At 37.9% G+C, this 16,681-nt stretch overlaps 1 protein-coding gene across 5 annotated transcripts; it reads left to right on the forward strand.

Annotated features, from left to right (window-relative positions):
• The first annotated feature begins 3,842 nt into the window (after nt 1-3,842).
• On the forward strand, nt 3,843-13,766 carry LOC115232197 (FAD-linked sulfhydryl oxidase ALR). Of its 5 annotated transcripts, none has more exons than XM_036500587.1 (4): nt 3,843-3,970; nt 8,829-9,107; nt 10,444-10,637; nt 13,503-13,766. In XM_036500587.1, the coding sequence occupies exons 2-4, from the start codon at nt 8,862-8,864 to the stop codon at nt 13,663-13,665; spliced, it is 603 nt and encodes a 200-aa protein (XP_036356480.1). In that variant the 5' UTR covers nt 3,843-3,970; nt 8,829-8,861; the 3' UTR covers nt 13,666-13,766. The 5 variants fall into 5 exon arrangements, with proteins under 5 accessions (XP_036356480.1, XP_029657903.1, XP_036356481.1 ...); XM_029802043.2 differs by having other exon boundaries at nt 3,889-4,008; nt 8,844-9,107; XM_036500588.1 differs by lacking the exon at nt 3,843-3,970 and adding an exon at nt 4,027-4,340 and having other exon boundaries at nt 8,844-9,107.
• The last annotated feature ends 2,915 nt before the right edge of the window (nt 13,767-16,681 follow it).

Genomic DNA, 16,681 nt, shown 5'->3' on the forward strand with positions numbered 1-16,681 from the left:
CGAAAGGGTTAAACAATTTTTGATATTTTTAACTCATATTTGGTTTGTTGTTTTCTTCTGTTGAATGTTAAAATGTTTAAAATTTTATTTGCTCATCGTAGCAGTGCACTAGCAGAAACTCAATACGTTTCATCATTTCATTTCACGTCTCAGTTTTATGTTTTTGTATTGGACGTGTGTGAATCAGACCGTCTTCGGATAAACGTTATAAAATTGCTGATATCTTTGACAGATTCCGTTTCGTTTGAATGGCACCGATAATGTACGTTAAAGGTTACTTTCAACTATACTCAACCTATGGTAAATGAAAAAGCACTGCCTGGCAAAATAACTGTCATGAACAACGAGCGGGTGTTTATGAAATCGTTCGACCTACTACGTAGAGCAGCGAAACCCACCTCAAAACCACAGCCTTCAGTTTTTTAAAAAAAGCAGTCGTTTTAGATATTAAAAAAAAAACTGGATAGTCACGATTAGAATGCCATTGATGTTAGATAACTGAAATTCATGTGTAATTACAGACAGTATTCAACAACATTCAACAAGAGAATTCCGCAGTACTTTTAGGACAACCAAGCACCTTCACGGACATTACCTGACACTTAGGTAAGGCGGGCTGCCAACGATGACAAGAACTTCGCTGTTAGCGACCCAACCTCTCCAAACATCTCAAACGAACATCACGGGAAGAAATGGTTCATTGACAAGATCCGATACTTAAGGATTTTGTTCCGTTCGGTTACGGAAACAGTGACTCTCCCTATTTACAGCAGCATCCAAGATATGGGAGGGAGCAAAGGAATCACAGACTGTGGTGTCCCAGATGAGACACCTACTTCTTACCCAGGGATAAAGGGTACGACCATCTGGTTTCTTCCCATCATTGAGCTCCGCATTTCAATTGCATTCAGAGTGGAAGCTGACATCTGTTGGAGACTGAGATGTCGCTGTGGCAGGTCCCTTCGACTCCACAAACCTCCATGGTTTGTCTTGTCACCTAAATGCTGGTGGTTTTTTTTTTTTTCTTTACTGCCACAGAGGGGACAAACAAGGACAGACAAACGGATTATGTCGATTATATCGACCCCAGTGCGTAATTGGTACTTATTTAATCGACCCCGAAAGGATGAAAGGCAAAGTCGACCTCGGCAGGATTTGAACTCAGAACGTAGCGGCAGAGGAAATACCTATTGCTTTATTACCCACAAGGGGCTAAACACAGAGGGGACAAACAAGGACAGACATAGGTATTAAGTCGATTACATCGACCCCAGTGCGTAACTGGTACTTAATTTATCGACCCCGAAAGGATGAAAGGCAAAGTCGACCTCGGCGGAATTTGAACTCACAACGTAACGGCAGACGAAATACCGCTAAGCATTTCGCCCGGCGTGCTAACGTTTCTGCCAGCTCGCCGCTGGTCGTTTCGCTCGTCACACTGAGCTAAACTTAATCATTAAGTGGGCCCTGACTCTGGTTAATGTCTTCGGTTCTGGAGTTGTCAGGATTATCCAGAAGTGATGGGAAGAAACCAGTTGGCTTTACCATTTGTCCCTGGCTAAGAGATAGGTATCTCATTTCTGACTCTTTTGCTCCTTCCCACATCCTGGAAGCTCCTATAAATAGGAGGGTCACTACTTCCGAAGCCGAACGGAACAAAATCTTCATGTTTCGGGACTTATCATTGAACCATTTATTCCAGCTTGTGACGTTTGGAGTGGCTGGACCGCTAACAGAGAAGTTCTTGACATCGTTGGCGGCTCGCTTTCTGTGAGGGTGCTTGGCTGTTCCAACACCTTAGCCTCGCCATCAACCGTGGTAATGCAGCGAATGCGTTGGCTTAATTCAGTAGGTTCTATTGAACCTTGTGATGTGCAACCAGTTGGGGCACTTGGTGTTGAATTGAGGTTTTTTTCTTTCTTTCTTTGCTCATTGTTTTTCTTTTATTTGTTTGTCGTTTGACTGCGGCCATGCTAGGACACCGCCTTTAGTCGAACAAATCGACCCCAGGACTTATTCTTTGTAAGCCTAGTATGAATACTACCGGTCTCTTTTGCCGAACCGCTAAGTTACAGGGACGTAAACACACCAACATCGGTTGTCAAGCGATGGTGGGGGACTAACACAGACACACATAAATATATGTGTGTGTGTGGAGGCTCGTGGCTTAGTGGTTAGGGTGTCAGCACCATGATCGTAAGATTGTGGTTTCGATTCCTGGACCGGGCAACGCGTTGTGTTCTTGAGCAAAGCATTTCATTTCACGTTGCTCCAGTCCACTCAGCTGACAAAAATGAGTAACGTTGCGATGGACTGGCGTCCCGTCCAGCTGGGGAACACATACGCCATAGAAACCGGGCCTATGAGTCTGGCTAGGCTTTAAAACGGCGCATTTATTTTATTTTATATATGTATATATATATATATATATATATATATATATATGACGGGCTTCTTTCACTTACTGTCTACCAAATCCACTCACAAAGTTTTGGTCGGCCCGAGGCTAGAGTAGAAGACACTTGTCCAAGGTGCCCTGAACCCGGGACCATGTGGTTGGTAAGCAACTTACTTACCACACAGCCACTCTTTTTTGTTTGTTGTTTTCATTTTAATGTGGTTTTGTATTATATATGAAACACATACATACATGTTGTTATATAGGCAATAAAAGAATTGACTTTCCAGACATGGAAGACACGCTGGGATTGCTCTTCATCGTGCAAAAAGGAGTGAATATAAACATTTCATGAAATACGTGTCTTACTGGATTACTAATGAATTTGTAGGAAGAACCCTTCTAGTACCTATTTCTTTATTACCCACAAGGGGCTAAACATAGAGGAGACAAACATGGACAGACATAGGTATTAAGTCGATTATATCGACCCCAGTGCTTAACTGGTACTTAATTTATCGACCCCGAAAGGATGAAAGGCAAAGTCGACCTCGGCGGAATTTGATACCACCTTATACCATTGAGCTAAACAACAAAAGCTACAAAAATTTTCCGCACAATTTGATATGCACCACAGAGAATCACTGGAAAATTATTTTTTGGAATTCTGGAATATCTCGAATCACGCATATAAAGCTATAAATAACAGCAAATACATACTGGGTTGAAAAATTGTTTCGGACAGAAACAGTCGAAGTTTGCCTGTGGGACTCGAAGCCAAAAATCCTACAGACATGACAGGCGTTCTACCACAGCTGCCTTTGACTTTTTCTGCCCGAAGCAGGGATCTTTTCGGTTTGAACGGCAGTTTTTTCTAGCGGTGTCATATGAAATTGTCACCCATAATTATGACCCTAGTATCGATCTATTTGCATTTCAATCTGTTTTAGGTTTAGGGGTGGGGGGAAGGGTATCTTTTTTTCTTCACAAATGTAAATAAACCCAATCTGTTTCTTAAACGAGGGACATATTCATACGGCACAGAATGTTTTTTACCTCAATAGACGTCAGTGATTGGTTGAAATTGCAGAAATTGAAGGAAAAAAACAACAAATATCTTACAAACTATAGAATTTTCTCAATAAAGCCAAGAGAAAAAGATGTTTTAAACACATTCTACCAGTATACGAAATTTATAATTTTTTAGTTATCTGGAAATTATGTTAAAAACTACCGTTCAAACCGAAAAGATCCCGAAGCAGTTTTTCAACCCAATATTTACATGCTAATATTTATAGCTTTATGGGTGTGCTTCGCGATATTCCAAAAAAAGAATCTGTGTGTGTGTTGAAATACACTGATATTGGAATTGTTGTTTAACGTCATGTAAGCTCTGATTGGACATACCATTGACTAAAGGCTTTCCATCCGTGACCACATTGTGTGGTGAGATGTGAGGGATATTTGGCTTCTATTTCTAGCTGATCGAGTCATTGTCGAGACGCTTTCTCAAGGGAGGTAATTCTAATTGCATGTTTTGGTTTGTCCCTGCGAGAAAGTTCGTGTGACTACATTTGCTAATATCAATGCTTCGGTGAACGGCCTTGCAGGTAACATCTTTTACAATTAGAATATTTCAAGAACATAACGTTACAGAATCACAGGATGCTAATGACCTTACTGTGTTTTAAACAATTCAGAATTATTTCGTTTTGATTTTTTTAAATATTGTTTCATGTACCGCCTATGTTCGTCCTCACATAGAATTATTCACAGACTTTCATCATAAACTTCATTCTTTCTCTCGGGGACGTCTTGTCCAAAACATTATACTTCATTTCGTTTTACTGAACAACTTATAAATCTTTTGGTTTTCTTTTTCTGTGTCTATTTCCAATCCGATTCTTACCGGAGACAGACTAACATTAACGCCCCAATTCTGGTAACTAACTACCTTTAATTATATCTGTCCCTTATTTTTCTTATGCTATTACACAATGAAAACTATACTAACGTAATGGAACATTATGAAATGACTATTTTGAATAAATACCCAATCTTGATAATGAGCATTATTTTATTCATTGTATTCATAACGATAATACAATATTATAATTTAATAGACCTATGTCTCTTTCTTCCCTTAATTCCTTTTTAATGGTCTACGCAACTGGACGAAATAGCTAATTGAACGCAGTAGGAACTGAATTAAAATTTTTCACTTGTATTAATGAAAGAAGTATTGTCAAGGTACTACTAGCAAACAGTGTACCGTCTAGTAGTACCTATTGTCAATTTATTATGACGCAATTTTTGAAGACCTTACACATCCTGTTAAATTAGCTTAATCTAGGTACGGCTCGAGCGGTAACACTGAGATTCTAAGCAGATATGCAAGGTAAATAAGATTTGAGGTTTCTCCTTAATTCCGTCCTCGCTTTCATTGAAAATTATCCTTTACAGTGTTCACAAAAAACGCCCTGCGTGACACCGGGTCGCATGTGGATCAATAACTCACTGACATTGTCATGTTGCTATGTATATTAGCGGCAAATGCGGCTTCAATGAGTTCTTTCTTCAAAAGTTAGCGATAACTAGAAATTTCGTTCTTTCAAAGAACTCTCGTTGATATCTTTACAGTATAAGAGTCTTTCAGAGACGAAGGGGAACTAGTTTGATACATTAAATACAACTTTACACCGGTACGATAAGACCTTCCCTTAGTTATTTTGATATTCTCTCTCTCCGAAGTGGATAAAAGTATGATGAAATAATGTTTATGACAAAATGCTAGTTTTATAGAGGAAAAGAATAGGATCTTCAAGTACTCATACCTTTCCCAACGGCATAAATATAAAAAAAAAGTTTCAGCCGGGAATTGAATTAATCAGCATACTGGCAGATTACGTCTTGCTCTATGTCGTTCACCACGGGGATTGGTAAAAGAAAAACTGACTCTACATTATAGCACAAGGCTAGCAATTTCGGGAGAGAGGGTAAGTTGATTACATCGACTCCAGTGATCAACTGGTATTTATTTTATCGATCCTGAAAGAATGAAAGGTGAAGTCAAACTAGGCGGAATTTGAACTCAGAATCTAAAGCATTTTGCCCAGTATGCTAACGATTCTGCCAGCTCGCCGCCTTATGATTGATGAAATATTGATATGCAAAAATTCGTTCTAAAGTTTTTTTACGTTGTCTCACAATGTTTAAAACAAAGAACAGTACTGACATTTTATCGTATATAACCTTCATTGATTGTATTTATATTTTTCCGTCTTATATTTCCGGTTTCTTTGCTTTTCTTTCTTGTCTTCTGAATTTGTACCAATATAGCTGTTTCAATCAACTTCATCATAGCTCCTTTAGGAGACAAACCAAATATACCTACTCCATTTCTAACATTTTGTTACTTGCAGATCATCATCATCGTTTAACATCCGCTTTCCATACTAGCATGGGTTGGACGATTTTGACTGAGGGCTGGCGAACCAGATGGCTGCACCAGACTCCCAGTCAGGCAGTACTGGCAACGACCTCGCTCGAATCTTTTTACACATGCCACCACCACAGGTGCCAGTGAAGCGACGTTGGTAACGATCACGCTCAAATGGTGCCCTTTTACGTGCCACTGGCACGGAAGCCAGTTGGCTGCTCTGGCAACGATCACGCTCGGATGGTGCTCTAGCCACCTTGTTAACATGGTTGGTGATTTTAATGGCTATGCTGGTTACTCCAGCAGACTTGGAGGCTATGTATATGGTACATGGAATGAGGAAAGATCAAGGTTCGCAGGGTTCTGTTGTGCAAATAATGCAATCACTTATCAATCAAGTGAATACATATGCTAGATATACTTCATACTCATAAGAAAATAGAATGTGTTGCTGGTTATGACTAATATGTCCTTCCTTGGTAAAAAAAAAAATGTATTACTCAACATAGATTAGAGATTGTTGGTAAACTCAAAATCAAAACTAGAGACTCAGAGACTAGACAACCTGGAAAAGAGAAGTATGAGAGCTGAAAGATCTCTCAGCTAGATATAGTACTAGATGATACATCTGACAAAAAGGAGGGAGAGATAAAGGTTTATAGCATAAAGGGCAGGTGAGAATTCTACAAGACAACATGTTGTGAGCAACTGACCAGATTTGTGTAAGATTTGATCAGATCAGAAAAAGTTCCCAAGCAGATGGAAGAGGACATTGTGGAAAGTGTTAAGGTAGAAAAAGCTACAAAAGCTAAAAAAAAAAATACACATAGAAATGCTGGAAGTAGAAACCTTATCAAGTATTGAAAAGAGAAGCTAGATGTCAGATATACATAGCAAGGCAAGAAGCTGAAAATATAAGGTTTGTCAATATTCTGCAATGAAGGAATTACATGTATGGAGTGCAAACTAAGATTTCATTGGAGAATAGTGTGAACGGAATGATGGCAGTGCACTTGCCTTCAATGATGCCGAGAAGAAAGAGATATGAAAATGTTACTACAAGAGGTTGTTGAATGTGGAGAATACACAGCGATGAGATGAACTTGTCCAAGTAGACCTAACAGAAGGATCAGCTATTGAAATTGAGAACTATATTGTTGAAGACATGATTAAGGATATTAAGGCATGGAAAGCTGCTGTACAACCAGGGATAGTCACTGAAATGCAAAGATATCTGGCAAAGTAAGATGCACTAGTCATACACTGTTAATCATGATACAACCTGCTTATCAGGTCAACCATGATAAAATATACCAGAGGTCAAAGGCATTCTATCCATGTCTATTCTGTTTTCTCCCCCCTTTGTACGGCAAACCCTAAATCATATTATCCAATGTATTCATTAAGACAATAGGGTGTAATTTCAGGGAATACAGGGATATATACCAAATGATTGCCAGAAAAGAATTCCCATCAACTGCTACAGAGGCAATGTAGATACTTTAGAAAGAAAGAACAACGGGTAGACTAGGCTATGAGAGTAACAGAAAGAATTATAGTACAACTGATTAGAAAGAGAATTTAGGAAGATACAGTTGAGATTTACATGAGAGCTGGGTGCCACCAACACTCTGTTTTTAGTGAGACAGTTTCAGGCAGAAGTTATGAAATAAGAGTTAACTGCTCCACTTAGCATTCATAAACTACAAGGAGACATGTTACAGAGAGGTAGCAACTTTACCGTGTTATATGAGCTGCCTGTACACACATATTAACGTCATTAAAAGGGAATACTGTTGTGTCTGCCTACATTTATATTTATTTATTTATATATATATATATAAATAAATAAATATAAATGTAGGCAGACACAACAGTATTCCCTATTTATTCAAAATGTGACCGTGCATGTACCATTGGCGATTTTTTTTTTTCCTCCATCTTCCCTTCTTTGGATCTTTCCTTTTCCTATGTTTCTGATGAAGAGCTCCGCTTGAAACGTTAAACTTTCCTTCTTTCCTGAGCATCCAATAACACTATACTTGTTCCACGTCCTCGCGTTGTTGTGTTTTCTCTTTGTGTTTTCATGTTTGGATTAACTATATATATATATATATATATATATGTTGTTATCCATTTGAAGTTTATGATTCATTCTGAGTTTCTTAGCTTTTTGAGTTTGTTACCTGATCAGACATACAAAAATTAAGAACTCAGTGTATCAACTGAATGAATCTTTAAGTTTGAATGACTTAACTCTACTAAGTGTGTTAAAGACTTTTTATCCTATTTTTATTCTCAAACACACACATTATGTGTGTCATGGTTGAGACAAAAGTATTGAAAATCAACAGGACCTGCAAAGAAATATTGAGTATGATCTGTTGGATATGCAGTATCATCAAACATCTAGCACAAGTTAACCAAGAGTGCCATTATGTATTAAACAAATCAGCCTGTGTATGCAAAAATGGCAGTTGAAGTGGCATAGGCCATATGTTGTGAATGGTTGATGAGAGCTGGAATGAAACAGGCTCATGTAAAAACTAAAGATGGACACAAGAAATTTGCAAAAATTTTTAAATCAACATGTTGACCCTTGCAGAAAATATGACACTTAAATCTCCAATCAGTGCAAGCATAGAAAAACCAAGGTTAAAATATATACACAGTTAGCCAAAAGTCACCCAACAGTAAATCAAAATTCCATAAATACTTAATATTCAATTTTATTTATTCATTCCAATTATGAATGTTTAATAATTGAATGCTGTGAATTAAAATCACCCTTTATTTAAATGCTTTTATTAAATTCATTCAGTTTTTAAACATAAATAAACCTTGGAATTAAATTTTTGATTTACTGTCAGGTGACTTTTGGCCAACCCAATATAATAATAATAATGATGAAATCATTGTATACAGTGCTCAGGTGCACCACAATTTGTCAAAAGTGTGTATAAAGCATATATTATATTTTTAAACGATTACCTTGTATTATTTCAGATTTAGTTCAATGTACACATGTCAGCCTCAAACCTACCAAAAAGTAAAGTTGACAGTCCTGTTCCCTCAAATTCATCAAACAACCACACATCTGGAAGTGAACAAGATCCTTCTCAAAAACCTGCTTCAAAATTGGAAACACCCACATCTGCAAATGTTTCGTTTAATTTAGATGTGAAGAAAGATGAAAAACCATCTAGTAAATTGTGCCGAGCATGTACAGATTTTAAAACCTGGATGAAAGCACAACCTGCAATAACTCAGGTAGGTGTATTATTTTTACAACTTGCTTAATATTTCTGTGCACTTTTTAACACTGTGGGGAATAGCTCTTGGTTGATTTAGTTGCTATTTCTACCAAGTTGAGCAACTATGTAGGAACTCCATTGCTAGTTGAACTGGGTTTTTTTCTCAACTCATTTGTCCTCCATCATACATACATTACCATTATTTATCCAGTGAAACATGTTTGCTTCATTTCTTTCTAATCATCACACATCTTTTGCATTCAGTGCATTATTTGTAGCATTGTATTCTGCATACAAGTATCATACAATTTGTCTTTATTCAGAGAATAAAACCAATTGTTACCATCAGAAGTAATACCTCCCTGGATTTTTCCACTCCATGCTTATTCTAGCAATTATGCTTTTGGAACACTCTCTACCATTGCTAATTAGATCACCTAGATTACTATTAATTAAGTCAACTACTCATAATCCTGGATATTTAAAGAAGTTTATCTTGCTGGTATTTTTACTCCTTACTGTTCCTGTGCATCATCATCATCATCATCGTTTAACGTCCGCTTTCCATGCTAGCATGGGTTGGACGATTTGACTGAGGGCTGGTGAACCAGATGGCTGCACCAGGCTCCAGTCTTGATCTGGCAGAGTTCCTACAGCTGAATGCCCTTCCTAACGCCAACCACTCCGAGAGTGTAGTGGGTGCTTTTTACATGCCACCGGCACAGGGGCCAGTCAGGCGGTACTGGCAATGACCTCACTCGAATCTTTTTACACATGCCACCGGCACAGGTGCCAGTAAAGCAATGTTGGTAACAATCACGCTCAAACGATGCCCCTTTACGTGCCACCAGCATGGAAGCCAGTTGGCTGCTCTGGCAACAATCACGCTCAGTTGGTGCTCTTGGCACAAGTACCAGTAAGGCGAAGCTGGTAACGATCACTTTCGAATGGTGCCTTTATGTGCTACAATCCTGGATATTTAAATAAGTTTATCTTGCTTGTATTTTTACTCCTTACTGTTCCTGTGCATCTGCCAAAATACGGAGCCTATTTTTCCTTCTGCTTATTTATGATCCATTACACTACACCTTTTGAGCATCTATTGTGTTATGTTGGATACATCAAATGGAATTCCTGCCTACTCCTTTTCTGTATATCAGGCATGGCCACTTTCCCAACAGCAGAATGATCCTGTTTTCTTTCCTCTAACTAAAATTTTAGTCTTTGCTAGATTTATTCTTAAAGCCTCTTGATTTTTTGCTTGGTTTTGCTACCAAGTTTGAATTTTCATCTTTAAACCTTTGACCAATTTATAAATATGTGTTTGTATTTGTATTTTGAAATAATTACAGGTTGAGAAAAAACCTGCTGAATGTCCACTTGATAAAAATGAGTTAGGCAGTAACACATGGTCATTCCTTCATACAATGGCTGCTTATTATCCAGATAAACCAACAACACAACAGCAACAAGACATGCATTCATTTATAAATATTTTCGCAAAGTTTTATCCATGTGATTATTGTGCAGAACATCTAAGGGAAGAGTAAGTCTTGTTTGTTTATTTTTGTTACTATTTTTTTTAACCATTTTCCTACTGTTTTTTTTCACACAAACCAATTATGGAACCTCTAAGGGATCACCTGACTTGATAAAAATAGCAATAGAATATCCCTGAAAGGAACACATTGATTAACTGGAATGCCTTTAATCATAGGCCTGTTTAATCAGTGCTGACTTTGGACTAAACAGCAATTGTTTTTTTATTACAGTTTTGTGGAATTAGCTTGAGTAAATGTTGGTGTTTACATATTTCAAGGATCATTTGGCTTCTCTTCTGTAATTTTAAATAAAACTGAAGGAGCCTTTTGTAAATCACTTGAAATAACAGCCACATCATTCTCAGATCATGTGATTTTTTTTTTTTTTAAACAAGAATGCTTTGAATAGAGTAGTCCTAAATATTGTATATTTGAAAACAAGATTGGCAGACACCCATAAAATTATTAACCATCTTAGAAACAATAACTCTGAGCACCTTTTCAAACTCCATCTGTCTAACACCCATGGACATATTTACAAAGTCAGAAAACAGCACAGCTCCCATGACTTTTGGAAACATTTTTTCACGCTTAGAGTTGCTGAAGTATGGAACAAACTGCCAGCATCAGTTGTTAGTTGTTGGAGCACTGCATCCTTCAAAACTTCCATGCTTCCTAAGATTCGCCAACACTACACCTGGTTTTCTCCCTTCCATATACACGCAATCATGTATCTGACTCATACACTGTTCACTTCCCAGACATTTGTACATTACTGCATATGCTTTATATGCACTTTTGACAAGTCGTGGTGCACTTGAGCACTGTATACAATAATTTCATTATTATTATTATTATTATTATGACACTGCATCCTTTAAGGCCCTCATGCTTTCCAAAATCCGCCGAAACTACACCTGATTGTCCCCCTTCCATACTCATACACATATATGTATGTCATGACTCATACACTGTTCTTTTCCTGACACTTGTACATTACCCTATGTACTCTTTCACCACAACTTTCTCTCACTCTGTTTCTGTTGTACCTGTATTTCAATCTTGATCTGGCAGAGTTTCTACAGCTGGATGCCCTTCCTAATACCAACCACTCCGAGAGTGTAGTGGGCACTTTTTACGTGCCACCTGCACAGAGGCCAGTCAGGCAGTACTGGCAATGACCTCGCTTGAATCTTTTTACACATGCCACCGGCACAGGTACCAGTAAGCCATGTTGGAAAAAAATCAAGATAGTGAATATATTGCAGTGGATGTGAGATCAATAAATCTATTTACACTCTGGACAGGAAGATTAATCAAGCAGGATCACAATAATAACAGAATGAGAACAATATGCCTTCCATGAATTGAATAAAGGGCTCAGTTCTAAATTCTGTGAACAAAACTGAATACAAGAAGCACTTGAAAGGCATCAGAGTATACAATATCAAAAACATTGTGTCTATAACAATTAAGATGAGAATATTAGTCTAAATATATGAATTTTAAAAAGAAGGGAAAAAGCAATTTCCAGTCTCTGTAATTGAGTGCTTAGCAGTAGGAGAATCTAATAATAAAAAAACACCCTTAATAATATGGACAAATGGATTTAAAAACAATATATTTTACTATCAGTGGGTGTACTAAATCTTCTAATTCATAAATGATACAAAAATATACAGCACAAGCCAGAACTTTAAGCACATTATGCAATAATATACACAATATTTTTACAACTTAATACCTTTATTCGAGTGGAACTTCTTTTAGTCTAGTAAACTGGAACAAAGAGTTTTATGTGTATTTGCAGAGATGCAACACATTAACTGCAGTGAAGATTTGAAATTATAGGCACAGTAGTGGCTGTGTGGTAAGTAGCTTGTTTACCAACCACATGGTTCTGGGTTCAGTTCCACTGCGTGGCACCTTGGGCAAGTGTCTTTTACTATAGCCTCGGGCCGACCAAAGCCTTGTGAGTGGATTTGGTAGACGGAAACTGAAAGAAGCCTGTCGTATATATGTATATATATATGTATGTGTGTTTGTTTGTGTGTCTGTGTTAGTCCCCCTAGCATTGCTTGACAACTGATGCTGGTGTGTTTATGTCTCCGTTACTTAGCGATTCGGCAAAAGAGACCGATAGAATAAGTACTGGGCTTACAAAAGAATAAGTCCCGGAGTCGAGTTGCTCGATTAAAGGCGGTGCTCCAGCATGGCCGCAGTCAAATGACTGAAACAAGTAAAAGAATATAAGGTAATCCAGCACCTTGACATCTCAGCTGTTGTTGCCTCACCTAATCATGCTCAATTTCTTTTAGTATGTGAATCCTTAATTAAAGCTATTAAATTGTATCTTTGCTGGTGTAGAATGAGGAGATACTGGCAAATTTATCCAACAAATCCTTTCACCTACATAACTGTCTATTATGTTCATTGTGTTTTATACTAATACTAGCACTATGACCCGGCAACGCCTGGTCATAGTGCTAGTGCATGCATATACAGCTGTGTGCGTGCGCACATACACGAGAGTACTGTCCAAATCTCCGACCAATCACTTACAGCTAGCTGGCATTCAATTGGTGTATCAAGTTTCAGGCATTTTGATTGGGTTTTGGATAGAAAATTCACAAAAAAGTCACTTCTATTGACTTTTTAATGGGGAAATATAAAGATGTGCATGACCACCCTTGGATGGTTTTGAATGACCATAGAAAGTGCGAGCCCTCTAACTGAAAAATTGTGGATTTGTATAAAGGACACACACACACACACAGACATTTTGCCGTTTATATATAGAGAGATATCTTGTGAATTGACAAAACACTTAGGATATTAAACTACTGTATTTCTGTTTTTTTGTTTTTCAGTTTGAAAACTAATGTACCAGACACAACTTCTCGCCATAATTTATCACAATGGTTTTGTCATACCCATAACCGAGTGAATCTCTTGCTTGGTAAACCACAGTTTGATTGTAGCAAAGTTGATGAGCGTTGGAAAGATGGATGGAAAGATGGCAGCTGTGATTAAACACTAAAATGACTTGTTAGACATCCATTAACTACCCACTAATTGCTGGTTGTTGATTAAATCTGTTATCAAAACAACAAACAAACCTCATCCAATTTTGATACAGCCTTATTTGTTATTTGAAATTTATTTGCAATGTAAATTTTATAAATTAGATTGAGTATACTTAGGTGTGTGTGTATATGTGTATATATGTCTATGAGGAGAGAGTGTGGCAGATAAAAAGTATACTTAGTAGAACAATAAAATTATTTGATAACATTTTAATACTCTTCTTTTTGTATTTCTGTGGTGATTTATCATCAGAGTCTGCTTCTCCATGTTATTCTACATGTACTATGGATGGATGAGGAGAGATGTGTGAAGAAGTGCCACTCCCCAACTGTTGAAGGAATCCAGGGTAGACCCAGGAAGACATGGGACGAGGTGGTCAAGCGTGACCTTCGTACATCGAGCCTCAGAGAGGCTATGACGAAAGACCCAGACCCCGGTCAAACCGTCCAACCCATGCTAGCATGGAAAACGGACGTTAAACGATGACGATGACTACAGAATGATATTGAGTCTCTAGTGAGCTAAGCATGGCTATGTTGTTAAGATGTTTCTTTCACACCACAAGGATCAGAGTTCATTTTCGTTTTCACTATGCAACACCTTGGACAAGTGTCTTCTGCCATAACCTCAGATTGATCAATACTTTGTGAGTAAAATTTGATAGACAGAAACTGTTCAGAAATCTGTTGTTTATATGTATATCTATCAGTAATTTATATCAGCAAATGATATAAACATTGGCAAAAAAAAAGGATGCTTCTTTGTCACTTATGTCTTTACATTTCATAAAAGGAAAACTACTACTGAACCAGTAAAAATTATATCATCATCGTTTAACGTCTGTTTTCCATGCTAGCATGGGTTGGACGGTGCAACTGGGGTCTGGGAAGCCAGGAGTCTGCACCAGGCTCCAGTCTGATCTGGCAGTGTTTCTACAGCTGGATGCTCTTCCTAATGCCAACCACTCCGTGAGTGTAGTGGGTGCTTTTTACATATCACAGGCACAGGTGCCAGGGGAGGTGTTTTTACCATCCACATTCCAGATAGGTCTGGAATTTACCTCTCTGTTTCTTTGTCATCTCACATGTGAAAGCCGATATTTTGATGTACATCCATTCATATTTACATGGATTACACTGGTCTGGAATTTACCATTCTTTGTAACCTTGTAGATGGTACATTTTGTTTTGTCCTTTCAAAAAGCTTCCATTCACAATTCAGTCTACTTTTCCACCTTGAGATAAGCCTACAAGGGGATCTCTAGGCTGTCGTTCCACCTGCTAGAAATAGCAGTCAAATCTCCCTCATATCACATCCTATTGTTTTAATAAAGGATGACACAATGGCTCAAGTGATTTTTCTTCGTGACACCCAAAAGAAAACATTGGATGGTCATGGATGGAAAGCCTTTGATCAAAGGTCTAACTTGCAGTTAAACAACAGCAATAATCACCTTTAAAAAACTTCTACTATAACAAGTCAAAAGAGCCCCCTCATAGTAGTTAACTACTAAAAGTAGCTAAATTGTTTTTAAATCGTACCTTTCACCATTGGAAATTGTGTGGAAGCTGATCAGAACTGATTTTCTGTTTGGCTGGAAAACTTAATATACTCTCATTTAACACCACCACCAACCTTTTGAGTGCCTTCAGAAAATTCCGCACTGTTGCAAGCATTCAGGCCAAGTTTTCTGTCTGCCAATAAGTTCTTCCATTCTTCTTACCATTAACCATGTGGCCACCTTTAACTCCCAAGTGTCATTTGATCAACCCTGTGAAGTCGAAGACCAGCTTGGTGAGTAAGAAGCTGATTAGGATGATTAACAATGACATTAGGAGAGCCTCCAGCTTTGCCTTTTAGTGCAATACCAGTAAGGTTTAAAACCAAGAGTGACAGAGGTAGAGCGAGGTTTACCCAGTTTGATAAAGTAGCCCTCTACTGGCCACCAGCAGAATTAAAGATAGGACTAACTCCACCAACAGAAAATCCCACTGCAAAGTTTTGTTCACAACCCTCTTCCCACTGAACATAAAAGCTTGAGTTAAATCTTTCTTAGTTTAGTAGATAGTCAGTTTCACCAAATGCACAGGTTCCCAAAAATATTTAATTGACATACTTTAAGAGCTTCTGTAAGCTGTGCAACTAATAAAAAGAAAATATTAGTACGTAAGCTCATACATGAGACAAGCAGAATGCTCATACAGAAGTAATACCACATGTCCACTTAATGGCCAATGCACAACACAGATACCATTATATATGTCAGAGGTGATGTCAAAGACCCAAGCAGGCCGACAGACATGTGAAGATAAGTGGGCACTACAGAAGGTCCTTTCTGGAACAGATTTAACAACCATAAATCATCCTTTAATAACCAGGTGAGGTAGTGCATGAAGACAGACACCTTTCTCTTTGGCTATGCTCTCATCAGCTTTTCCAAGTTTCACTTGAAAGAGAAAATAATGGTAGAGAAATAAGAGCTGCTCCCAGTAAATTATTTGAAAAGTGTCTTAAGAGTAGCAAGGATTGTCCTGGTGAACAAGCCAGCTCTAAGCATGCACCTATAGAATAATAATAATAATTAATTCTTTTATTGGCCACAAGGGCTGACAAAAATTAATTATAACAAGGGACAAAACACAGGACAAAAGTTACCAAGGGTTTTGTCCATTTGTAAAAAAACATGTAAAAACAGTGTAACAACGAAAAACTCCCAATAGGGAGTATTACGAAAGGTTCCTGGAGGAAAAACCCATAAAAGCCACAGGAGCCTGGTCAAAAGGTGGGTAGAGAGCCCCTTTCTCCTTTTATATTACCTTTTTAATTACAGGTGTATCCTCAGAATGGCTTCTTTCATACTGGCCATTCTTGCGACATTTATCCACCTTTCAGTAAACTTGCTATCGGACAGCACTTCCCTCTCTACTCTCATCTTCCTTTTCAAGTGATGAGGCCTGGGCCA

The sequence above is a fragment of the Octopus sinensis genome, linkage group LG2 (assembly GCF_006345805.1).
Source record: "Octopus sinensis linkage group LG2, ASM634580v1, whole genome shotgun sequence".
NCBI lineage: Eukaryota > Metazoa > Mollusca > Cephalopoda > Octopoda > Octopodidae > Octopus > Octopus sinensis.